General features: G+C 42.6%; 1 protein-coding gene across 2 annotated transcripts; it reads left to right on the top strand.

The window, feature by feature from the left end:
- The first annotated feature begins 680 nt into the window (after positions 1–680).
- Positions 681–24,342, top strand: galk1 (galactokinase 1). 2 transcript variants are annotated; one of them, XM_040038597.1, is made up of 8 exons: positions 681–957; positions 1,202–1,391; positions 1,517–1,636; positions 2,226–2,361; positions 2,464–2,645; positions 3,218–3,368; positions 3,439–3,601; positions 12,374–13,080. In XM_040038597.1, exons 1-8 carry the CDS (start codon positions 793–795, stop codon positions 12,836–12,838), a joined length of 1,572 nt encoding a protein of 523 aa, XP_039894531.1. In that variant the 5' UTR covers positions 681–792; the 3' UTR covers positions 12,839–13,080. The 2 variants fall into 2 exon arrangements, with proteins under 2 accessions (XP_039894531.1, XP_039894532.1); XM_040038598.1 differs by lacking the exon at positions 12,374–13,080 and adding an exon at positions 23,999–24,342 and having other exon boundaries at positions 686–957.
- The last annotated feature ends 917 nt before the right edge of the window (positions 24,343–25,259 follow it).

The following is a 25,259-nucleotide window of genomic DNA, read 5'->3' as shown; positions in this document are numbered from 1 at the left end:
CAGCAGATCCGGCATTCTGATAGAGATTCAGCAAACACAAAGTCAATATGATGGGGCTTATGGTCACATTCTCATGGGTACCAGCATCGTGGAGTTAAAGGAAAGAAAATGGCAGATAGGACAGCAAAGGAAGCTACAAAGAGAATTTCAGTGGATCTGGTCATCTATGTCAGTCAGACAGAGATTAAGAGTAGAAAATGGAAGAAAGGTGGCAAAAGCAATGGGAGGAAGAGAGGAAAAGGTGATGGTTTTACAAAATCCAAAAGAAAACAGGAGAAATGAGAAGCACAGGAAGGAACAGGAGAGAGGCGGATTTGGGCACACTGGTTTGAATAGCACGTTATTTTTAAAAGGAAAACACCATACAAGAAAATGTGACTGCAGTAGAGAAGATAACACCATGGAACATGTTTTAGTGCACTGCCAGAAATGTGACGCTGAAAGAAGAAAACTGATTCAAAAGCTCGGTTATATGAAAGTGAAACTGGATTTGTTAGATTTACTTTGCAAGAACTCGAAGAGTGAAAGTTATCAGGTCATGTTTTGTTTTTTTAAGACAGACTAATTTGTTTGGAAGGATTTTTTGTAGGTTTTTTTTTTATATTTCAGGGCACACTCTACACCAGTTAGTGGCGGTAATTCACGATTTTGCTGTTTGCCAACCGCCAATAAATGATAAAGAAGAAGAAGAAAAAGCAGAAGGACGCGTCACATGATTGCTCGAGCACTTCGCCTGTCTGTTGACACTGACAGCTCATCATTTTTGTTGAACCCTTTAAAGAAATCTGCTACATGGCTAGTTGCTTTCCGAGTGTGTCCGAGCTTGTTTCGGAGGCCCGGCGACTGTACGGACAGATGTTCGGTAAGGAGCCTGCTCGAGTGGCGGTGTGCGCGCCTGGAAGAGTGAACCTAATAGGAGAGCACACCGACTACAACCAGGGACTCGTGCTTCCAATGGTATCAGTTCCACACTGCCACTCAATAGAAAGCTTCATCTGTTGAACTGAGTCTTGCATTATCACTTTCATGTCGAAAACAGGCAAAGATCTGATTTTAATAAAAGGATTTTATGTTAGTAATAGTAAGAATAGTGCAACAGTGATTTTTCTTTTCTTTTTTTAAATAACTTCTGGAAAGAAATTTCTTCTTGACACAAAGACTAAAGACAAAACTAAGCACTTCCTTGTGCATTTGCTGTCAGGCCCTTCCTTTAGTGACTGTGGTGGTGGGTAGTGAAATATCCGGCCAGGATGTTACCGTGGTAACCGCAGCCTTCGACGCTGACGAGCCTCACCGATTGGACTTCTGCCTGTCTCGTGATGGATCTGCATTGTCTCCAGGGTTACCCCGCTGGGCCAACTATGTAAAGGGTGTTATACACCATTACAGGGGTAAACAAGACTGTAAACACATTATACTGTCACAGTGAAGTAGAACAGATGTCAAGCAGAATCTCACAATCAAAATTTAAAAAACAAATCCAAAAAGTCTACTTTTTATGTGTCTTGTGTTTTAGCTTCTCCAGTCCCAGGTTTCAGGGCAGTGATAGCCACCAGTGTCCCCCTGGGTGGAGGACTGTCCAGCTCTGCCTCTCTAGAGGTGGCCTTTTACACCTTCCTGCAGCAACTCAAGCCAGGTTAGAGTCATATTAGAGGACATGGCAGTGACTGAATACGTAATTCAAGTATTTCTGCGTTATACTGCTTTCTTATTCTATTCCACTACATTTAGTCCTTGCAGTTATTATACTCTACCATTTATTTTACTTATTGTTTTGATTTCGTTCAGATTTTAGAATAATCTGCCGATATATGATGCTGTATTATTCTTGATAAAGCTACCCAGTAGTATTTAAGTCATTATGCCAAAAGAAGACTTCTCAAGTAGTAAATGCCTTCAGATTCACTTAAGGAATAAGTGATATACAGTCCTGACCTCTCATCACCTCTCTGCTACCTGCTTGTTTCAACACGTGTGTTTGTTTTCAGTCTCACATGGCACATTTTGATGGGGCCATTGCTGTTCACTCTTTGTTAGAGTGATGGTGGCCTGGCAATAACAGCTTTCATGCTAAAACAAAATGTATTCCAAGATATGGTTAGAGTGTTTGAGTGCTCTTAACGTCTAACCATACTCGTACTGACAGCCGATGCTTATTGATTTCACTAACAGGCCGATGGTGTTGGAGCCGTTTGATCTACTCTTTACTTTTCTTTTTCTCATAGATGATGGAAACCAGGTGTCCAAAGCATTAGCCTGTCAGCAGGCTGAACACACTCATGCTGATGTACCCTGTGGCATTATGGATCAGTTTGTATCTGTTCTTGGCAAGGAGGGCCATGCATTGCTCATTGACTGCAGGTAGTACAAGCATCTAGTGAGTGATGGTCTTTGGTTACACAAGGTAGACATTGTTACTATATTTTCATTCAAATTAAAAAGAAAAAAAAATGTGTTTGACAGATCGCTGGAGGCCACCCCTGTTCCTCTGACAGATCCAGGCCTGGTCATTCTCATCACCAACTCCAATGTAAGGCACTCTCTGAGTTGCAGTGAGTATCCCGTAAGACGCAGGCAATGTGAGACGGCTGCCTCCATTCTGGGGAAGGACAGTCTGAGGGATGCTACGATGAAGGACCTAGAGGGTGTGGATGTTTTTTTTCCTTCCTGTTGTAATCCATTTTCTCTTACTGTTTTACAGTTCATTGGCAGGTCTTTGAAAGCCTTAAAAACCACAACTTACAGTCCCCACAAACAAGGTCTTAAAGTATTTATCTGAGTCCAGGTTATTTTTATTAATTATATACAGTGTGTAGGAATTCAAATTATTGCAAAAGCCAAATAAATTATTTGCCAATAATGTACTGTGAGAGCCGGTAACTGAGAGTTTTAATAATATGAAGTAAAAAAATTACATGGTTTATTCAACATGCCTAAGGTATCGCCTTCTGCCTGACTCAAATCTTTTCACCACTACAGTAATTCATAAATGTTTCACTTATTTTATTATTGCTTTGAACTTTTTAAGCATTTCTATTTTGCTGACCTTTGACTTGTCTTTACTTTTTTTACACACATAACTTTAAGTTTCAACCACTTGTTTGCCATTTGAAAGCACTTATTAGCATTTCAGTACTTTTAGATGACTGTATATATTTTTTTGGTTTTTTTAAACTCATCAGTTAAAGCTAACCCTGTTTATTGTTTATCGGTTCAGAGGCCAGGGGAAGGATGGATGATGTTACCTACAGAAGAGCTCGCCATGTAATTGAGGAGATCCAAAGAACTGTCCAAGCTGCTAAGTCTCTAGAAAGAGGAGAATACAAGGAGTTTGGCAAACATATGGTTGAGAGCCACAACAGTCTGAGGTACAGATAGCAAATGAGTTACTGTATAGGTCACTGTTAGGCATGTTGTAACTCGATGTCCCTGTGGCAGAGATCTGTACGAGGTGAGCTGCATGGAGCTAGATGAGCTGGTGTCTGCAGCCATGGAAGTGGAGGGCGTCTTTGGCAGCCGGATGACAGGAGGAGGATTCGGTGGATGCACTGTGACTTTGCTACTCGCTGAGGCCATTGACAGGACCATACACCACATACAGGTTAACACACACACATGTATAAAGATGTACTGCATGTAGTCGTGGTTATCAGGATGACCACGACCAGTAGAATCAAATAACTACATATTCAGTAAAGCTGGTAACCTTAAAACAAACACTTAGGAGACACTGTTATTGGTCAGTGATACGCTTTTCAGTACAAACCTATCTAATGGCATATATAGATTTAAAAATCCAAGGCTTTTTTTTTTTTATGCCCCGTGATATACTACACAATATGTGTGTATATTTGAGTTCTGTGTGGATTTAATCAGTCAGGATCAGGAGTGCTTTAATGATCACTTTGAAGAAATATTTGTTGCAAATTAAAAATAAAAACAAACTTACATGTTAGAAATTAAGATGAAATGCAATTAAATAAAATCTGTAGAAAGTACAATTCCAAATATAACAGTTCGGTAAAAGCTAACCTTGTGATGGAGCTAGGTTAGCTGTTTTAAAAGTGTGCTAAGCTAAACGTGACTTGGAGCAACCTGATGGTCATACCTAGTCTGAAGTTTTATTATAGGGGCAAAAGTTTTAAGCCATCATTAAATTTTGTTTGAAAACTTAGAATTAACTGTAGCATTTTTTTAAATATACAAATCCACAGAGAAATATAGTTAGGGCCACATTAAGAAAAACTAAATTCATAATTTTGAGAATAAAGTCAAAATTTCAAGATTAAAGTCGAACATCTGTTTTGAGAAAAAAGTCAAAATGTGGACATTACAGCTGTTGTTTCAAGACAAACTGCCACAGTTGCTGCACCATCTGAGTTAGTGAAATCATACTTCAGAATCAATTTTAGTAACAAGGAAGGAAATTTCTCTTTTAGCACATAAACACAGTGTGGTGATAAGTATAAGATGGTGCAGAAAGCTGCATCTGGTCAGACAGAAAAACCACACAAACTTAGAAGAGTGGATTTGTACAAAATGAAATAGCTGGTAATGGACAGATGCAAAGTTATTGATGGTTACAGCCTTGTGCAATATAGAGGATGTATGTTGTGTCACAAGACGGTTGAATTAATTGTTTCACTAAGTCATCTACACAAGACAGTTTGTAGAGGATATAGCAGTGGTAGCAATGTGTGTTGAAACAACAACTGTTATCTGAGCTGGCACTGGGGAGCTAGCCTTGTGGGGACCAAAATCCTGGTCCCCACAAGTTACATTAAAATTTTTTTACACATTCTCACTTTTTATTATGCAGGCTCTTGCATTTTGCAACATGTTTGCCTTCACAGATATATAAAGAGATAATAAATATTTAAATAGATATCTAAATTTAAACAAATGAGTGGTGGCTCAAGACTTTTGCACAACATATTAAATTATGCCATTCTATGAGGGTTTATGGCTCATCGACATATAGTGTACAGTGGTGTATGAACAGTCCATTACTGGCTACGTTAATGACCACTACAGTATAGGGGTGTGTGTGTGTGTGTAGTTGTTGGCCCCACAAACACTGCTAATGTATAGGGTGCAGGGTCTGACACAGTCAGCATTTTTGCCATCTCTTCTTCACATACGCTAAATTTTATTAATACACGTAGTAGCTGTTTTCCAGTCTTATGTGCCAGAACACATAAAGTAATCATGCATTCATGCAGTGCTTTTCCTCTCATATGCTGTCTGTAGCAGCTGTATTATGTATTTAACCTCTTCATATTTCATAGTGTAGTTTTATCGTTGTAAAATTATCCGCTCTGCTGCCATTACACTTATCTATAGTTGTGACTGAGCAGATACTACCAACACCGCCTCTTTCGTGTGAAAACATCCAAGTGAAACCCTGGGTTAACAAAGTGAGAGGATAGCTATGTTTGTGTGACCACGTGTCTTCACTACAGATATCAGGCTAAGTAAACTTAGATTACAGAAAGATGTTGCTCACAGTACAGGACCCTGTACAATTGTTATAAAGGGGGAAACTGTCCATGGAAACCAAAATAGTTTGTTTGTGCCAGGCTTTAAACATGCTAATCTTTTCTGGGCATTTTGACGTGAGAGTCTACGGAGACTGACTCGCTTTTGGGATCATCCTCAAGGGGCCATTTTTTTGTTTTGTTTGACACCTGATCGTGCGCTCCAAAGAAGGGAATAATGTATTAGCATTTCCTTTCAGCAATTGTATTTTTCATAGGAACAAAATCAGTTTTTTGCTTTGTTTGTTTTTCGGTAGGTAACTCTATTTTTTCTGTTTTTATTCTCTTTTCTGGTAAATCTTAGCATTCCTGACAGTGTATGAGAAGAAAAATGTGTGGAGCATTGTTCATTTGTTAACAGTGGATAAAAACACCTTTCAGTGAGCTATCACTTTAAGAGGACATTACAGACAAATCCCCAGTCCCCTGTGTCTTGCTCAGACATCTCCAGTGTGTGAGAGTCAGAGACAGTGGATGAGAGCTGAGAATAAAAGCAAGTTTCATTGAGACGGAGCCAAGAGTCTAGTCATTGGCATGCTACTCTGGTTACCCGGTAGGCCTGCTGCTGGTTGACACAATTCAGGATCTTATAAGAGATGCATCAATAAACGTTTTCGGCCGCAGATTATCATTGGAAATGCCGGCATCTATAAAGATGTCACTTTGACTTTGAAGCAGCAGTGAGAAGAAAAAGAACAGCGGCCTTTTTCATATTTTGAAACGGCAGTTTTATCTTCAGTTTCTGAATCAGATTTGGCAGATTTTCTTGTATCTCTCCGAACTTGGCTGTATCCAGGACACTACTGTGGCTTGCTGACTGTCAAAGGAATAAAGGCTTTGTGGGGAAACAAAAGAAATACTTGAATCTTCCACAGTCCTCGACATTCCTGAGCAGGGCATAATTCTTGTCCTCACAAAAGCAACACTGACTTCACAGGTATAAAAAGCACAGCTTCACCTACAGGATGCTGGATCTCAACTCTTCAGATGACAACAAGAAGAACTCTCTTAAGGACCCTGTGTGCTTGAACGTCGGTGGAGAAATCTATACAACAACCTTAGACACTTTAACTCGCTGCCGTGACTCGATGCTAGGCACCATGTTCACCGGACAAGTTCCTATGCTTAGGGACAGCTGCGGCAACATTTTCATAGACCGTGACGGTAAAGTGTTTCGCTACATTCTGAATTACCTGCGCTCTGGCTCTTTGGATCTGCCAGATGGCTTCACTGAACTCGCACTGCTCAGGAGAGAGGCAGATTTCTTCCAGATACCCCGTCTGCTGGAGGAGATTCGTCACTATGAGGTATCGGTGCCTCTGGGCCTTAGAGGTGGGCCGTTAGGAGCCATCATGATAGTAAAAGTCGACTCCAAGGTACGTGTGATGAGGTTAGCTAGACTGTTCATCTGCTCATAATAGGTTTATTTATTTTATTAGGTTAGTCGATCATGTTTACTCTTGACCACTAACTACAAGCCAAACAGTTTGTTTTTAAGTGCAGAAAAATAGAAACAGGACAAAATGGTTTGCAAATTATTTAAAGTCCATAACCTTTGTTTTTCAAAAGTAGTACAAAGATAATAAATATAAAAAATGAGACATTATATTATTTTCTCAATTTGACCTCAGCAAACATGTGTGGACAGTGTCTGCACATTTAATAATGGCTTAAACATCAGTAAAATGCCTTCTTGAAGTTTGCACACCGAAAGAAAAAGTCCTACAAGTGCATATGCAGTAAGGCTAGCCAAAAAAAACCTTGTTACTGCACCTCTTTAGTGAATCCTGACTCAGTCAGTGTCACGGGCTGCGACGGCAGACCGTGGGGGAATGTGGGAAAGGAGGACCCAGGCGCGGAGCTCAAAGTTCAAGCAGTGCGTTTATTTACAGAGGGTGATATCAAACAACAATAAATCCCCGTGTTTTTCCCCAGACTCCCGTGTCGTGTCCTCCAAGTGCTCTCTGCTCCCGTGTCAGCACCCCCCGGTGCTCGCTGCTCTCCAAGCCTTCCACGCTCCTCCTGCGGGAAACAATAGCGGCAGCTGTCAGGACACTCAGTAATGGCAGGCATACACTTTGTGACAAAGCCTAGACTGGGTAACTAACGTGGAGTCCCAAGCAATGATCCCGCATCGGTGGGAGCTCCAAGACTCTAAGTAGCTCCCCCGACGAGGCCTGATCAGCAGCAGGTGTGTGGCTTCGGGTGTGGCCAGTCCCCTAGCAGGGCCACACCCCCCAGGCCTGACGGCGCCTATAAACAAGTACTCAGACACACAGCCACCCACACACACACACATATGTACAAGCACAGAGAAGGGGAAGCAACACTAACAATACATAATAATAACACAGGTCCACGACTGCCCAGGGGTCCTGGGTCGCCCAGTCCCAGGGCCCTGACAGTACCCCCCCTCTAAGGGTCGGCTCCCGACGACCCAAAAACAAAAACACAAACCAAAAACCCACAGCACAACCAACCCAGGGCGGGCGGCGGGGGGCACAGGACGGAGGGCCAGAACCAAAACAAGCAAAACCCACCAAAGAAACAACCCCCCCCCCCAAGGTCACAGTCCCAAAGTCCGACTGCGCATCCCGCAGCAGAGCAAAAAAAAAAGGAAAAATGCCACAAAACAGTCCCAGGCGGCCCATCATTACAACAAAAGAGTTCAGGGGGCCTACCTCGAGTCCAATGGCGGCAACGTTGCAGCTCCGGCGGCCTGCCACGGGTTCGGTGGCAGCGGTGCTGCTCCTCCGGCGGCCTGCCACAGGTCCGGTGGCGGCGCTACTCCTCCGGCGGCCTGCCACGGGTCCGGTGGCAACGTCGCTGCTCCGGTGAGCAACAGCAAGGTGTGGCACACGGTCTATGACGCGCTGGTCGCTGACGTTGACGCACTGGACGTGGATGACGTGGATGGCGTGGAGGGCGCGCTAGACGTGGGCGGCGTGGAGGGCACGCTAGACGTGGAGGTCCCTCCGGCTCGCCGACCTCCTCAGCTGGTGGCTCGCCGAGCTCCTCCGGCTCGGGCAGCGCGAGCTCCTCCGGCTCGGGCAGCGCGAGCTGCTCCGGCTCGCTGAGCTCCGGCTCGGGCAGCGCGAGCTCCTCCGGCTCGCTGAGCTCCAGCTCCCGCTCGCTGAGCTCCTGCTCGAGCAGCGCGAGCTCCTCCTGCTCGCTGAGCTCCGGCTCGGGCAGCGCGAGCTCCGGCCCCTGCACGCTGAGCCGGTCACCTGGCGGTGACGATGGCGACATGGCAGAAGTAGGCGGTGGATGTGGCGGCAGAGCAGTGGATGTGGAAGGTGGAACAGATGATGACTGACCGACTAGCTGGGCAGCCAATTGAAGTGAGGGTGATATGTCCAACATGAAAGGTGGAGAGGAAAACAATGTTACCGCTGGCTCAGCAATTTCCAGGGGGCCAGAGGCAACTGAGGCCTCCAGTTCAGCCTCTGGGGAAGCCCTGGGGAGAATCTCAGCCTCCCGATTGTCTGTAGTGGTAGGCCCATGTTCTAGCACTGGGTCTGTGGCTCCTTGTGCGGTCAGTCCAGAGTCAGCTGGTTCTTCCGAAACCACAGAAGTGAGGTGAGCTTCGGTTTGACGGAGATGACGCCGGCGCCGTCTTCCTTGCAGTGGTGGGTCCAATAGGTGAGCAACAAGCGGCGGTGGGAAAACTCTCCGCCTATTAGGAAAAAACCAGGCAGCCTCGGCCGGAAGCGAGAGCTCCTCCTCGGCCGGCAGCGAGAGCTCCTCCTCGGCCGGCAGCGAGAGCTCCTCCTCGGCCGGCAGCGAGAGCTCCTCCTCGGCCGGCAGCGAGAGCTCCTCCTCGGCCGGCAGCGAGAGCTCCCCCGGCTCGCCGGGCTCCTGCTCCGGCAGCGCGAGCTCCTCCGGCCCGGGCTGGGCAGGTCCGGGTGGCGACGTAGCAGGCGGTGAAAAAGATGGCAGAATGGTGGCTGCAGGCAGATGAAACGATGGTGGTGCTACAGCTGCAGATGGTAAAGCAGCGAGTGGTGTGGAGACCTCTGACCGAGGTGATGTTACCTGCGCTGTCAGTTCGTCCACTGCAAACACAAACACAGATGGTAAGGGAAATGGAAAATTGTCCGTACTACTCGCCACAGCTGGCTCTTGAGAAGTCCGTGGGTTAGGCTGCGGTGAGGAACGCCAGCGGCGCGAACGTCGTTTCCGTGTAGACGTCGGGGCCGGCGTCTCAGGCTGTGAATCCACCAGCTGGCCGGGCCGGTGAGCAGCCTGAGGAGGAGAGTGGAGGTGGAGGGTGGAAAGCAGGAAGTCCATGACGATTGGATTGAGCGTATCTAGTACCCACGGGAAGCAAGACACCGTCTCTTTCAGCCGCTTCTCCACGGCGCGATGAAATCTTTCCTCGTGCCCCTCCAGCAAAAGGTCACAGAGTCTATAAACTTTATCCGTTACCTCCCTCCTGAATCTCTCCGATGAGTCCGCTGGGTCCATGCCGGGCGGGATCATTCTGTCACGGGCTGCGACGGCAGACCGTGGGGGAATGTGGGAAAGGAGGACCCAGGCGCGGAGCTCAAAGTTCAAGCAGTGCGTTTATTTACAGAGGGTGATATCAAACAACAATAAATCCCCGTGTTTTTCCCCAGACTCCCGTGTCGTGTCCTCCAAGTGCTCTCTGCTCCCGTGTCAGCACCCCCCGGTGCTCGCTGCTCTCCAAGCCTTCCACGCTCCTCCTGCGGGAAACAATAGCGGCAGCTGTCAGGACACTCAGTAATGGCAGGCATACACTTTGTGACAAAGCCTAGACTGGGTAACTAACGTGGAGTCCCAAGCAATGATCCCGCGTCGGTGGGAGCTCCAAGACTCTCTTAAGTAGCTCCCCCGACGAGGCCTGATCAGCAGCAGGGGTGTGGCCAGTCCCCTAGCAGGGCCACACCCCCCAGGCCTGACGGCGCCTATAAACAAGTACTCAGACACACAGCCACCCACACACACACACACACATATGTACAAGCACAGAGAAGGGGAAGCAACACTAACAATACATAATAATAACACAGGTCCACGACTGCCCAGGGGTCCTGGGTCGCCCAGTCCCAGGGCCCTGACAGTCAGAAGTATATCTGCTTTTTAGGAAATGGTAAAGCAGGCACTGTCCCAAATTATTTGTTAAAATGACCATTTATTTCCTATAGCCTCCAAATTTGTAATTTTTTTCCATAAATGCTAAATGACACAAAAGGCAGTTTCTGGTTGATTGCACTCTATATACAGTACTGTGCAAGTCATGGGCAACAATTTCTTTATATTTTGCTCGGAAAATATATTACAGCACCACTGGCTGAAATGCAGCCTCAAACTGTGTTAGAACCTCCTATTTTATTCACTGTTCACTCTTGCCTTCCCTCAAACGTTGTAACAGTTTGAACCAAGAATGTCAGATTTGGCTTGACTTGTTGCCATTGATTTTTTTGAATACAGTTCTTGTGTAATCTGCGCCTTCCTCTCTTGTCCTTTAAGAACCACACCTTGCCAAGCTATGCCAAGTTTCTAGTGAAGAGCTGTGTGGAATTGCCTTATGGGTAAAAAAACAAAAACAAAAAAAACAATTTTATGCCTTTCGAACTCTGTTATTATCACCATTTATCTGATATTCAACGAAAGAAACTGGTCAGATAGTTTCATGTTGTGTGCGTTTGTTTTGTTTTGTTTTCAACAGGCTGCTTCATTTTTCTAAGTGGCTTAAACACAAAATACATTCCTCTTAAAAAAACAAACAAACAAACAAACAAACTTTGAAAGACCTTCAGAAAGATCTGTTTCTGAAGACTTCTTTAAAAAATGAGTCATTGGAAGCAAAATATAAAGAAATGAGGATTGACCGAAGACTTTTGCACAGTAAAGAAAGAAAGAAGGTGCATTTCCCAAACTCCCGAATACCCTCACATATTTATTGCATATAATGATGGACAGTCATAGCATTGGTGAAGTGCATTAAATTAGTTGCAATAACTATTGTGGTAGCAATAGTTATTGCAACTGTACTTTTTTTTTTTACGCTACAACTGTACTTTTTTTTTTTTTTTTTTTTTTTTACAATTTATGAGAAAATGATGTTGCCTAACATCTTAATTGCATTTTGATTGTTAATTTAGCTCATACAGATATGATGGAGGTGACCCATTTCTTGTAAAGCTCTGGTATCAAATAGTGTTTTAGTGAAGAAGTTAACCTAATAAACAAAACTAGCCAACACCGAAGTTTCAATCATCCAGTTATAGGATAGTGGGTATGATTAGTACTTTCCAAATGTTTATGCCATTAATCAGTAATGATATTGACAGAAGTTTCAATGTGACAATTGTAGTCAAAGTGAAATCTGTAAACGTTTAAAATTAAAAACAATCTCCTCAAAACTGTGCAGCAGGTCATCACCTACATATGTATGAGCGAGAAAAAAGGAAATACCCTATAAATAATATGAATTAATAAATAGTGTAAGTATGATGACAGGTGTTATTTATGGTTTTGGACAACTGTTATGTTTTAATCGATTTCATAAGTTAGTCAAGAACAGGTGCATAATATCATACCACATTCAAATTGCATAGTAATTTGGTAAATTATGGCTTAACAAAAAATTAACTAATTATTTAATATGAATGAAATATGAGCAGAGAGTACAGTCATGTTGAGGGATTGGCTGTGTTTGGTTCTGTTCTGCTTCTTTTGTGTATATACAAGACATACACAGAGGTTGTGTTTGTGCACCTGTTTGCATGTGTAGCCATGGAACAACCGGTTCTTTGTTTGTGTATACTCTGGGGGATATGTAGTCAGTATGTTCTTCCCTCTTATTTCAGGTCCGTGTTCTCCATTTTAACTTGCGCCATGGGCCTGAAAACTATGAACTCCGCACATGCTCTGTACGAGCGTTCACAGTCGACCTCTTTTGTACCTGGAGGGCATTTCTAGGTTTGCTTTGTGAGCGCTTCTCCTACAGGACACCCCAGGGTCTCAACAGCCCTCACCTATGTCGTCCGAGGCAGAACAGACTGAAACTGGAATGGGTGCCAAAGCCTGATGAACTCCCACAGGAACAGTATGATAAGCAGCAATACAGGGGCCTAACTTTGTCTAGCCCTGAGGTCACGTGGTCGGATGACATGATGAACATGCACTACAGTCCCTGTGAAATCACAGACATGCAAGGCTTTTTGGAGGAGCTGTTGAAGATATCACTTGCTGAGGGGTTCAAGGTTGATCTAGTCTCTCCTGACCCTGCAGATATTCTTAACTGCACTTCACTTCGTCTTGTGAAGTCGTGAGCACTGGATGACAGTGACTAGGAAAACCAGAACATACCAAGATAATAAACTATAGGATAAGATGAGATAGCCTTTATTAGTCCTAGAGTGAAATTTGAAGCAAGGAATTCTCTATGACATGGAGTTAGATTTACTGACACATTATGACTAGGAGGTCATTATCTGTGGTTCTTTTGCTATCATAGAGTTTACTAAAAATAATGCAAAATGTGCTTTATTAATAAAATGGTAAATAAAATGTACTTTTTTGTGGAAATTCTGATATTGAGGATACAACTTCAAATTTTAGTTTGGGCTCTGTTTAAAAATGGCAACTGTTTTTAAAAGTAGTGCAGTGTGAGTAGTACTAGAGCACACACCAAGGAATGATAATATTGATAGCCTTTTAGTCACTCGGCTAAATGTGTGACATATATTGTGACTCACTTTACAACAGTGTTGGGAAGGTTACTTTTAAAATGTATTCCACTACAGATTACAGAACACATGCCCCCAAATCTAGTTTGTAACATATTCCGTTAAGTTACTCAATGAGAGTAACGTATTCTGAATGCTTTTAATATATTGTCATGCTTTTTACAACTACATGAATGTACTATTGCTGTGTGATTTATTATTATTACTGAAGGCTACTCACCACCGAGTTAACATTGTTAGCTGGCATTATCTCAGGTTAGTTCATCGACTGCTTTCAGAACTGCACGATTATTTGCAGCCACAGGTTGTTAATGCTATTCATCAATTGTAACAGTCACACAGCGATAGTACATCAAAGATACTGAAGTGGCACATAACCCAGATAGCTACCACAATTAACAAAAGGTAGTTGCAGTAGGCTAACGTTCGTTTTTTAAAAAGAACTTCCTTCCAGATGTTTTTTTAGGTTGGGGGTGGAGTCTTTTGAGTGCAACTTGGTTGCTGCCAAACAGAGTTTGCATTGAATTGTCAGATTTCACCCATCCGTTTCCTCTTTAAATATGAAGTGGTGTCAGAATTTCCAAGTAAGAAATGCATTCCTGTTCATGCACTGCTGGCTCTGTTGTGCTGGCTTCGGATCCATTGTGTAACTGATGCCACCAGCATTAATAGGACTCTAATTTCGTGTTTTGTTTGGGTTTCCGGCAATGCGTGGAACTACCAAAATCAGAGAGGGGACAGAGAGGGGACAGCATAACATATGAAACAGGAAAAGACCACCTTGTAATCCATTAATTTCAACAAAGTAATTGTATTATAATAATCACCTTGTTACGCCTCCTCGAGGGCAGGAGGGGGTAACACAACAACTCCAGAAACTCGGTACAAGTGTAATAACAAAAGCAAGTTTAATGGCAGCTTTCTCACATAAACAATAACCCAAATTCATACAACAAATGTGGGGGAGAAAGGGACAGTTAGGTTGTGCCCAAAAAGACAAAACCAAAACTTAGCTGAGCTCTTACCCTAGAAAAACAGAAAAGGTCTGTAAAGACTTTTATGGGTTCCACACTTAATCCAAAATAAACCTCAAAATGTTGCAGAGCCAACAGAACGGCAAGAGTCTCTTGTTTGATTGTAGAATTCCTTCTCTGTGGATGAGTGAACTTCTATGAGAAGTAGCACACAGGGTGATCAAGTCCTACCTACCTACCTACCCCAACCACGCTAGCATCAACCTCCAACTTGAATGGTTGGCTAAAACCTTTTTGGTTAAAGGAATCTGCCAATAACCTTTCAACATATCCAGTTTAGTCATAAATGTGGCAGGTCCAATGTCATCAATGCAATTATCGACGAGAGACGAGGAATACATGTCAGGAACTGTCACAGCATTCACTTTGCGGAAGTCCGTATAGAACCGTGGACTCCCATCAGCTTTAATGTCCAACAAACATGGGGAACTCCAGGGGCTACAACTGGGTATTGCAAGTCCATTTCTAACAAGATACTCTACTTCCTTTTTCACAACTTCTCTTTTGATGGGATTGACTCTGTATGCACGCTGTTTAATGGGTGCAGGACTGGTAAGAAAAATGTCATGGGATATCAAACTCGTCTGGGTAGGAACATCCCCAAACATACACCGGAAGGACACAATCAGGTTCTGAATGTCTTCAACCTGATTAAGTGACAGGTGAGACAAATAGTGGGACAAGTCAGACAGAATCTCACTATTACTTAGTCTCGTCCCCTGTGACACATCTTTGCGCCGGACCGCATCTTCCTCACTGCTTTCAGTGGCTATATCTGAAGCTACGCATGCTATAGGGGAGCTAGACTTAACCTTGTGCGGAGTGAGGGGATCATCTTCATTCTCTCTATTCTCTCTAGAAAGATAATGTTTCATCATGTTAATGTGGCATACTCTAGTCTTGCGACGACGATCAGGAGTTTGAACAACATAATTGGTCTCACTGAGTTTCCTTTCCACAACGTACGGTCCAGAAAACCTTGTTTTCAGAGAAAAGCCCAGAATGGGGAGCAGAACTAGAACCTGATCACCAGATTTAAACTGACAAGCAACTGCTCTCCAATCATAGTGTTTTTTCATCCTTACCTGCCTAGCAGTTAAGGTGTCCCTGGCAATAGCGCAAGCTGATTTAAGGCGCTTTCTAATTTTAGCCACGTACTCAGGGATGCTCTTTAGTGTTTTAGTTTGAACAACTAGCTGTTCTTTAAGGATGTGCAATGGTCCTCTAACTTCATGTCCAAATTCAAGCTCTGCAGGACTAAAGCCTAGGGACTCTTGCACTGCTTCACGAGCAGCGAACAATAAGAATGGTATACCCTCATCCCAGTTCTTTCCTGTCTCCAGACAGTATTTGCAGAGCATGGACTTTAATATCTGGTGAAGTGCTCCCTGACTTTCAGGATGGTAGGAGCTTGATGTAATGTGCTCTACTCCTAATGCTTTTAATGCCTGAGCAAAGGTTCTAGACTTAAAGTTGGTTCCCTGATCAGTCTGGACTACCTTTGGAAGACCAAACACTGAGAAGAACCCTACCAGAACTTTACTGATGACAGGAGCGGTGATCCTTCACAGGGGGCACTGATTCGGGAAACCTAGTAGAAGCACACATCATTGATAGAATGTATTGGTTCCCTGACTTTGATTTTTGTAAAGGTCCTACAACACCACAACACTTGACTGACAGGATGACTCAACAGACAAAGGCAAAATACCCTCTCGAACGATAGACTGCGAACCACCCATGTCTCTCAGTATTGTTACAGGCTGGTCATCAACAGTATCACCTGTTAAAGAAACACAACCCTGTGTGATAAAAGGTTTGAAACAAGGATCTATTTCATGTTGAGATGTTTGGGTTCTGGGAGGCGACACATTTTGAATCAAACCCACGCCCTTGGGTTGCGGCGGTGTAGTCTTATTTTTTTTAGTGCAAGGCAATCAGCAATGACATGACCTTTTTTATGGCAATAGAAGCATTCAGGTACCTCACGGGAAAGTAATGGTTGCTTAGCTCTGGCTTCAGGCTGACCAAGATCAGGCTTTGGTGAGCGTGTGATCAAAACCTTATCTGAACGAGGGGATGATGCAAACACATTTTTATGGGTTAAAATGAACTCATCAGCAGATTCTTAAAATCTTCCAATAGGATTAACTGACGAAGAGCTTCAAAGTCTTTCTTCACTTCACTTGCTGTGCACCACTTGTCAAAAAGAACTGCCTTCTCACGTGCAAACTCTACATATGTTTGACCATTAGACTTCTTGTGATTCCTGAACTTTTGTTGGTAGGCCTCAGGTACAAGTTCATAAGCACGAAAGATGGACTCTTCAGTACATTGTATTTCATGCTATTTTTGATAGAGAGAGATGACACAACCTCCAGTGCTTTGCCCACTAGCTTGCATTGCAGTAGCACAGCCCTCATTTCTTTTGGCCATTCCAGTGCTGTTGCAATCCTTTCAAAGCATTAAAGTTGAGCCTCATAGCTTCCACCTCTAGCTGTTTTAACTTTACCTCCTTCTCAGCTTCAATTTCAAGCTGACGTATCTGAAGTTTGAGGTCGAACTCAGCCTTACGTGCTTGCTCACTTTATGACATAAGTCAAACTTCTAAGAACTCGGCGCACAAATGAAATCTTGTAAGTCAAAATCCATAATTAAATACAAGGCAGTAACATTGTACCAAACGGCAGAGTTGTCTACAGCTCCGGAAAATAGATCCCGGACGAGCCCCCGCTTGTGTTATGCCTCCTCGAGGGCAGGAGGGGGTAACACAACAACTCCAGAAATAACAAAAACAAACTTTAAACAGTAACTGTAACGGAATACAGTTACTTATATTATGTATTTTAAATACGGAACGCCGGTACAGATTATCAGTTACTCCCCAACACTGCTTTACAAGTATTCATGGTTTATCTCCACAGCCTAAATGCAGCCACTGGCAGCCATGGAACACATTTTTAAATAATAATTGAACATTTCATAAGAGTACTCTTTAATTTTTTGCCAAAAAAGGTTTTGAGATTGATGTGTCTGTCCTATGGATGTTTCATTAGAAATGTTATTTCTTTGGGGATCAGGACTGGCCAGCATTTGGTTAGCCATCTCTCATCGACTAGCAGCTGGTTCATTTGTGTTGACAGACATTCATGGACTGTGCAGTGTGCTTCTTTAGCCAATAGGCGTGAACCATGTCGAGGCCTGGTGCTGTCCAGCTCTTTATACTGGAGACACTTTCTTGGGTGTCTGCCACTGTGATGGTTACTGGACCCTGTTCAGGGAGTTGCTGTGATGCTCTCCACTAGCCACTGAGCATTGCTGTTATGGGTTGGGTTCTCCCATCTATTCTTCCAGTATTGCTCTGTCTCCAGCCTTTGTGGTGCTGTTCTTATATTGTTCCCCTGCCACTGAGAGTACACCTTGGACGGTTCTGTATAGAACAGCTGGTTTATTCTCCTGCCTTCGAACTCTCTGGTCTACCTCTTCAAGTGGCTGGCCAAGGCTGTGAGTCTACCTTCTATTGTACTTCTTGCACCTTTCTGCAGCTCCAATAGTTGGCTAACCTCCCTTCGTGCTACCTTGATCTTGGCCTTCTCCATGGAGGGTACTGCTCTCTGCTGTTGTTCATCTTGTAGCCAAGCATCTCACTAATCACTGCTGCTTTAGTGTAGATCAGCTGGTAATGGTCACGGTAGGTATTGTCTGTAGTGCTACATTCACATCAGCTGGTAGATCCTCTCTCGTAGTATCTTGGTAACCGGCTGTGGTCAGTACCTCTCGCAGTCAGTGATCCTTCTTCCATTGGTACCCAATCTTGGGTGGGGGTTACAGTTTTTCCCCTTACCTGTCGTTCTGGCTCCCCCTTGCCATAACATTTGTGTTGTACCTCGTCAATCTTTAGCCGTGAGAGCAGTTCCTTTTTCCAAACAGTTGGAACACTGAGCTTGTAGTTGTTTTGCTGTCAATCTGGATGGTTTGGTTTAGTATGTGGGGGTCTAGCCTAGGAACCCTTACTGGATAAAGACCCCCCAGGTGGGAATCAAACTTGCGACTCCTGTTCCAAAGGCGTGTAGGCCTACAAAGGCATGTAGTCTTACCACTATGCTATCTAGCTGCATATATTATATATGTTTTAGATTTTATCTCTTCCAAACATTTACAGGCCAATATCAAAATTAACATTTGTATCAAAGATCTTAATTCAATTCAATTCAATTTTATTTATATAGCGCCAAATCACAACAAAAGTCGCCTCAAGGCGCTTCATAGATACAGAGAAAAACCCAACAATCATATGACCCCCTATGAGCAAGCACTTTGGCGACAGTGGGAAGGAAAAACTCCCTTTTAACAGGAAGAAACCTCCAGCAGAACCAGGCTCAGGGAGGGGCGGGGCCATCTGCTGCGACCGGTTGGGGTGAGAGAAGGAAGACAGGATAAAAGACATGCTGTGGAAGAGAGACAGAGGTTAATAACAGATATGATTCAATGCAGAGAGGTCTATTAATACATAGTGAGTGAGAAAGGTGACTGGAAAGGAAAAACTCAATGCATCATGGGAATCCCCGCCAGCCTACGTCTATTGCAGCATAACTAAGGGAGGATTCAGGGTCACCTGGTCCAGCCCTAACTATATGCTTTAGCAAAAAGGAAAGTTTTAAGCCTAATCTTAAAAGTAGAGATAGTGTCTGTCTCCCGAATCCAAACTGGAAACTGGTTCCACAGAAGAGGGGCCTGAAAACTGAAGGCTCTCCCTCCCATTCCACTTTTAAATACTCTAGGAACAACAAGTAGGCCAGGGGTCAGCAACCTTTAAGACCCAAAGAGCCATTTGGACCCGGTTTCCACGCAAAAGGGAGCAAAACTGGGAGCCGCAAATACTTTGTGACATCTAAAATGAAGATAACACTGTATATATTGTTTTTTTTACCTTTATGCTTTACCTCTATACCTAATATAACAAAAGGAAAGACACCCAGCTGAACTAGAATAATCCATGTAGCAAACAAAATCTGTTGTGAGCCGCCACCCTTATATCGCCTTTGGGCTTTTGGAGCCTTGACCTGACTTTTAAAAAATAATTGGGGAAATAAGCACTATGCTGCTAAAAAATGAAAAATAGATATTTGCAAAATTCTGCCTAAATATGTATTTTACCTGGTTAATGTGTGTCTCTCTCCCCCAGCAGCACTGCAGGCCACGCCCCGCCGCGTGGCCTGCAGTGCTGCTGCAGGGGAGGCGGACACACCTGAGCAGCACCCGCAATCACGCCTCGCTGCCTTAACGTCTGTGCCATCTATGCTGTTGTGTTGTTGGTGGTATGTGTCGGGCTGCGAGCTGAAAAGCTACAGCTGACTGCATGCGTACAGCAACCGTGTGTGAAAAGTGGTCAATAAAGAGATGCTGAAAAGCGTGTTCATGGAAACATTGTCGGGTCTGCCGTGATATGTTTACAATGGGACTTCTGCTCCCGAACCTTTGTGCACAGCATCTGCAAATCGGGGCTGTACGAAGTCACTTTCATCTTTACGCAGGCAGCTTAACAGCTGTCATCTGTGAGGTGTGAGCGGTGTTTGTTTTCAGCGGGTATACCAGCTTCCACGAGTGTGACACTTATTTTGAGCGATGAAAAAATAATAGAATATAATTTTATTTTTATATTTCAATATCACAATAATCTTCCAATTTAGAACTAAAAGTTAAAAAAGAACTAACATAAATAAAATACAATTCAGCTAAATACTTCTAATTTATTTTCCCAAACCACGTGGAGCCGCAGTATAAGGACTAAAGAGCCGCAGGTTGCCGACCCGTCTTAGACAAAACAATAGCCGAATAACTTAACTACTTTTTGTAGAAAAATAATGTTCTGGACATTTTCCAGTCTGATTTCAACAAATCGCACTCCACTGAAACCGCTTTACTTAAAGTGTATAGTGATGTTTTGATGGCAGCAGACTCTGGAGAGTACACAGTTCTGTTTATATTGGATCTCACCTCTGCTTTTGATACTGTTGATCACAGTATCATGATAAATAGGCTTAAGGACTTGGGATTACTGGTGTTGTTTTAAAATGGTTCATGTCGTATCTATCTGAGAGATCTTTTAGTGTCTGTATGAATCAAGTTTTGTCTGAATCAAGTTTTGTCTGAAATATCAGCTCTGCCTTATGGGTACCTCAGCAATCTGTTTTGGGTCTGATTCTCTATTTGCTTAATATACTCCCTCAAGGCCAAATTGTCAAACGTTATTTCTATTCATCTCTACGCTGGTGACATTCAGTTATACTGTTCTTTCAAAGCTTCTGAGTTTTATAAATTGTCTTGTTTAAATAATTGTCTGTCAGAAATCAAACAATGGCTAAACAACAACTACTTTCTGTTACAGTAGCTTGCAAAAGTATTCGGCCCCCTTGAACTTTTCCACATTTTGTCACATTACAGCCACAAACATGAATCAATTTTATTGGAATTCCACGTGAAAGACCAACACAAAGTGGTGCACACGTGAGAAGTGGAATGAATAATCATACATGATTCCAAACATTTTTTACAAATAAATAACTGCAAAGTGGGGTGTGCGTAATTATTCAGCCCCCTTTGGTCTGAGTGTAGTCAGTTGCCCATAGACATTGCCTGATGAGTGCTAATGACTAAATAGAGTGCACCTGTGTGTAATGTCAGTACAAATACAGCTGCTGTGTGACGGCCTCAGAGGTTGTCTAAGGCTACGTCCACACGTACACGGGTATTTTTGAAAACGGAAATTTTCCGTTTTCGTTTTAAAAAATAATCCTGTCCACATGTAAACGCAGAAATGAAGGAAAACGCTGCTAGGAACATGCCAAAGCAACAGGTGGCGATATATTCCTTACCGTGTAGAAATGTTGGCCAATCAGAAGTTTAGAAGCCTCGGTGGGAAATAGTAAACAAGGATGGGGCATAGAAGCAGAACCGAGTCGTATGTGTGGAGAGACAGTAACTGTGTGTGTATATGTAAGCATTTAAACACTGCAGAGAGTACAATTAACAGTAACAGTATTGTAGAAATTCATTTCACCGAAACAATAACGTGGCGCACAGTGTGACATCAAAAATGGCACACACCTTTGACGCTGCGTTTTCTGCGTTTTCTCCATTCTTCTCGTCCACACGTAAATGTAAAAACTGAGTTTTCAAAAATATCCACCCTGGCCCGAGTTTTTAAAAATCTCCGTTTTCAGTCACCGTCCACACCGCCGTTTAGGTGTGGACGAAAGGTGCAAACGCATAGAAAAATCTGCGTTTTCAAAAATACCCGGGTACGTGTGGACGTAGCCTAAGAGAATAGTGGGAGCAACAACACCATGAAGTCCAAAGAACACACCAGACAGGTCAGGGATAAAGTTATTGAGAAATTTAAAGCAGACTTATGCTACAAAAAGATTTCCCAAGCCCTGAACATCCACGGAGCACTGTTCAAGCAATCATTCAGAAATGGAAGGAGTATGACACAACTGTAAACCTACCAAGACAAGGCCGTCCACCTAAACGCACAGGCCGAACAAGGAGAGCGCTGATCAGAAATGCAGCCCAGAGGCCCATGGTGACTCTGGACGAGCTGCAGAGATCTACAGCTCAGGTGGGGGAATCTGTCCATAGGACAACTATTAGTCGTGCACTGCACAAAGTTGGCCTTTATGGAAGAGTGGCAAGAAGAAAGCCGTTGTTAACAGAAAACCATAAGAAGTCCCGTTTGCAGTTTGCCACAAGCCATGTGGGGGACACAGCAAACATGTGGAAGAAGCTGCTCTGGTCAGATGAGACCAACATGGAACTTTTTGGCCAAAATGCAAAACGCTATGTGTGGCGGAAAGCTAACACTGCACATCACTCTGAACACACCATCCCCACTGTCAAATATGGTGGAGGCAGCATCATGCTCTGGGGGTGCTTCTCTTCAGCAGGGACAGGGAAGCTGGTCAGAGTTGATGGGAAGATGGATGGAGCCAAATACAGGACAACCTTGGAAGAAAACCTCTTGGAGTCTTCAAAAGACTTGAGACTGGGGCGGAGGTTCACCTTCCAGCAGGACAACGACCCTAAACATAAAGCCAGGGCAACAATGGAGTGGTTTAAAACAAAACATATCCATGTGTTAGAATGGCCCAGTCAAAGCCCAGATCTAAATCCAATCGAGAATCTGTGGCAAGATCTGAAAACTGCTGTTCACAAACGCTGTCCATCTAATCTGACTGAGCTGGAGCTGTTTTGCAAAGAAGAATGGGCAAAGATTTCAGTCTGTAGATGTGCAAAGCTGGTAGAGACAGACCCTAAAAGACTGGCAGCTGTAATTGCAGCAAAAGGTGGTTCTACAAAGCATTGACTCAGGGGGATGAGTAATTACGCACACCCCACTTTTCAGTTATTTATTTGTAAAAAATGTTTGGAATCATGTATGATTATTCATTCCACTTCTCACGTGTACACCACTTTGTGTTGGTCTTTCACGTGGAATTCCAATAACATTGATTCATGTTTGTGGCTGTAATGTGACAAAATGTGGAAAAGTTCAAGGGGGCCGAATACTTTTGCAAGCTACTGTAAATACAGATAAAACAGGAACTTTGATTATTGCTCCTGACAATATGATTTCAGAAATTAAGCAGCATATCAGTTTTTGTTCAATCATGTCTCAGAAATTTTGGCATTATATTTGACAGTTAAATGTCACTTGAGAATCACTACAAACAACTGGTTCAGAACTGTTTTATGATCTAAGAAACATTTCCAAACTCAGACTACTGGTGTCAAAGGCGGAACTTGACATGATTATTCATGCTTTTATCTCTTCTCGTTTGGATTACTATAACGGACTTTTGACTTGTTTCAACAAATCAGTTTTGGATCGCCTTCAACTGTTCAGAATGCTCAGGCAGGACTTTTAACTGGCACTAGCAAGATATCGCACATTATTGCAGTTTTGACTTCTCTTCATTGGTTGCTGTTAAATTTTAGGTTTCATTTTAAAATTTTTGTTTTAGATTTTAGGGCTCTACATGATGAAGCCCCCCAGTATATCTCTGACCTGTTGAAACCTCATGCTTCTTCCCGAGCACGTAGGTCTTGGGGTCGGAGGTTGCTGTTGGTCCCACGTACTAGGTTCAAAACACATGGGGCTTTTCGGGCAGTGGCACCGAGGCTGTGGAATTCTCTTCCACTGTCTGTACACTGTGCAGCTTCTATTGACTCTTTTAAAAAGCAGCTGAAGATATTTCTATAGAGAAGAGCTTTAAATTAATTTGTTGATTTATCTTTTTCAATTCATTGTTTTATTGGTTTTATTGTTAGCAATTTGTGATTTTTATCTATGAAAAGTGCTATATAGATACATTTTACTTACTTAAAATATTAACTAATTAAAACTTTTTATGTAAGTAGTAAAATGGTAGGAGGTACAATAGTTTCATCCAGAGTAATGATGACAGGTGTGTAGCTGAAACACAAAATCTGGCTGTTTCCACTTGACCACCCCGTGAACTTTCATGGGGTGAACTTTAGTTTTTACTTACTACTGTCAGCGAAAGTGATTTTTAAAAGTGCTTCTCACACACTTCTTATTAATGTTCTCAGATAAGGTTGCAAAAAATATGTATAATTGTTGTTTTATGTAGTTTTACCCACTGTGCATACTGTGTCTCTGTGTGTGTTTCTCCTTTTTCCTCTACAGGAGAAATACAGTGGGACTGCGACTTTCTATGTCACAACTCCTGCACAGGGCACGCAAGTTCTCACTTTGACCTGACCTTTGTCAACACCTCTGCATTCCTTTAATTTGATTTCTTTCTTTAATTTCATTAAGTGGTGTACTGCAATACACACTAATGTTGATTGAAAAGAGTTGGGCAAGTGCCTTTATTGTTGAAACATGTTTATAAAAAAAACTTTGCTTAAGATAACTTGTAGCAACTGCTTAATATTTTTGATATGGAAATCCAGCTGGGTTTATTTACGATTTGTGATTTTATATTGATTCCACATCTCTATTAATAAACCATGTTTCTAAAATGTGAATGTTTTCAGAACTTTTTTTGTTTTAACTTGTTTTTTCATTTTAATTCTATATTGAAATGTGTCAGCTAATATTAGCACATAGATGAATTTCACTTAAATGTGAAGGTCGTTTCAGTAAACTTTTATTTTATGGGGTCAATATATGACCACTGACTGCTGAAGTTAATTTAGACAAACAGGAAAATTATTCTTCAATTATTTTATTAATTACTATTTATTTTAAGAAAAAAAGCTTCATGACATCTAACCAAGTCAAGATATCATCAAATCTTACATCAAGAGATGCCTTTATGAATAGAAATTACATCAAGGTGCAAACCACTAGTTAGAACAATTAACAACAAGAAGGTGAGAGTAGTCTGCACACAAAAAGAAGAAAAGGCATTAGCCCCACTAGAAGTCATTAGTATTACTGATAAAATATTTTTATTTACTTTTTTTTTTTTTTTTTTTTTTTACACATGAAAATACATTTTTTTGTCCTATACACTAACATTAAGGATTCATGAAAACAACACCTGCGGACATCAAGGAAATATCTTTTCATCGAGGATACTTTATTTAGCTTCATGTTCTGTGCCTAGTCGATGTGTAAATAAAAAAAAAAAAAGTTCTGTTATCACATTAGTTGATTTTATGGTTTTTTTCATTATAATGGAGAACACCAATAACCAAAACAAAAACACAAATATTGCATCAAATATCAAATGAATTGATTTGCTTGGCTTTGAGCGAAATAAGTATTTAATCGCTTACAAACAGTCAGAATTGTGGCTCCCACAGATTGGTTGTGTGCCCATGTGGTACACAGATTAATTTTAAATTCAATTTCATTCTTATTTATATAGCACCAAATCACAACAACAGTCGCCTCAAGGGACTTTATATTGTAAGGTAAACCCTATAATAATACATAC

This window comes from Simochromis diagramma, unplaced genomic scaffold, assembly GCF_900408965.1.
Source record: "Simochromis diagramma unplaced genomic scaffold, fSimDia1.1 OVJJ01000617.1, whole genome shotgun sequence".
NCBI lineage: Eukaryota > Metazoa > Chordata > Actinopteri > Cichliformes > Cichlidae > Simochromis > Simochromis diagramma.
Note: the sequence above shows the minus strand (reverse complement) of the source record. Positions and strands in the feature narration are given on the sequence as shown.

What these genes read in the sequence shown, in the direction of transcription:
- galk1 (XM_040038597.1), top strand. Translation starts at nt 793, where the DNA reads ATGGCTAGTTGCTTTCCGAGTGTGTCCGAGCTTGTTTCGGAGGCCCGG. An exon ending in AGGGACTCGTGCTTCCAATG is followed by an intron (nt 958 to 1,201) that starts GTATCAGTTCCA and finishes ATTTGCTGTCAG; the next exon opens with GCCCTTCCTTTAGTGACTGT. An exon ending in TGTTATACACCATTACAGGG is followed by an intron (nt 1,392 to 1,516) that starts GTAAACAAGACT and finishes CTTGTGTTTTAG; the next exon opens with CTTCTCCAGTCCCAGGTTTC.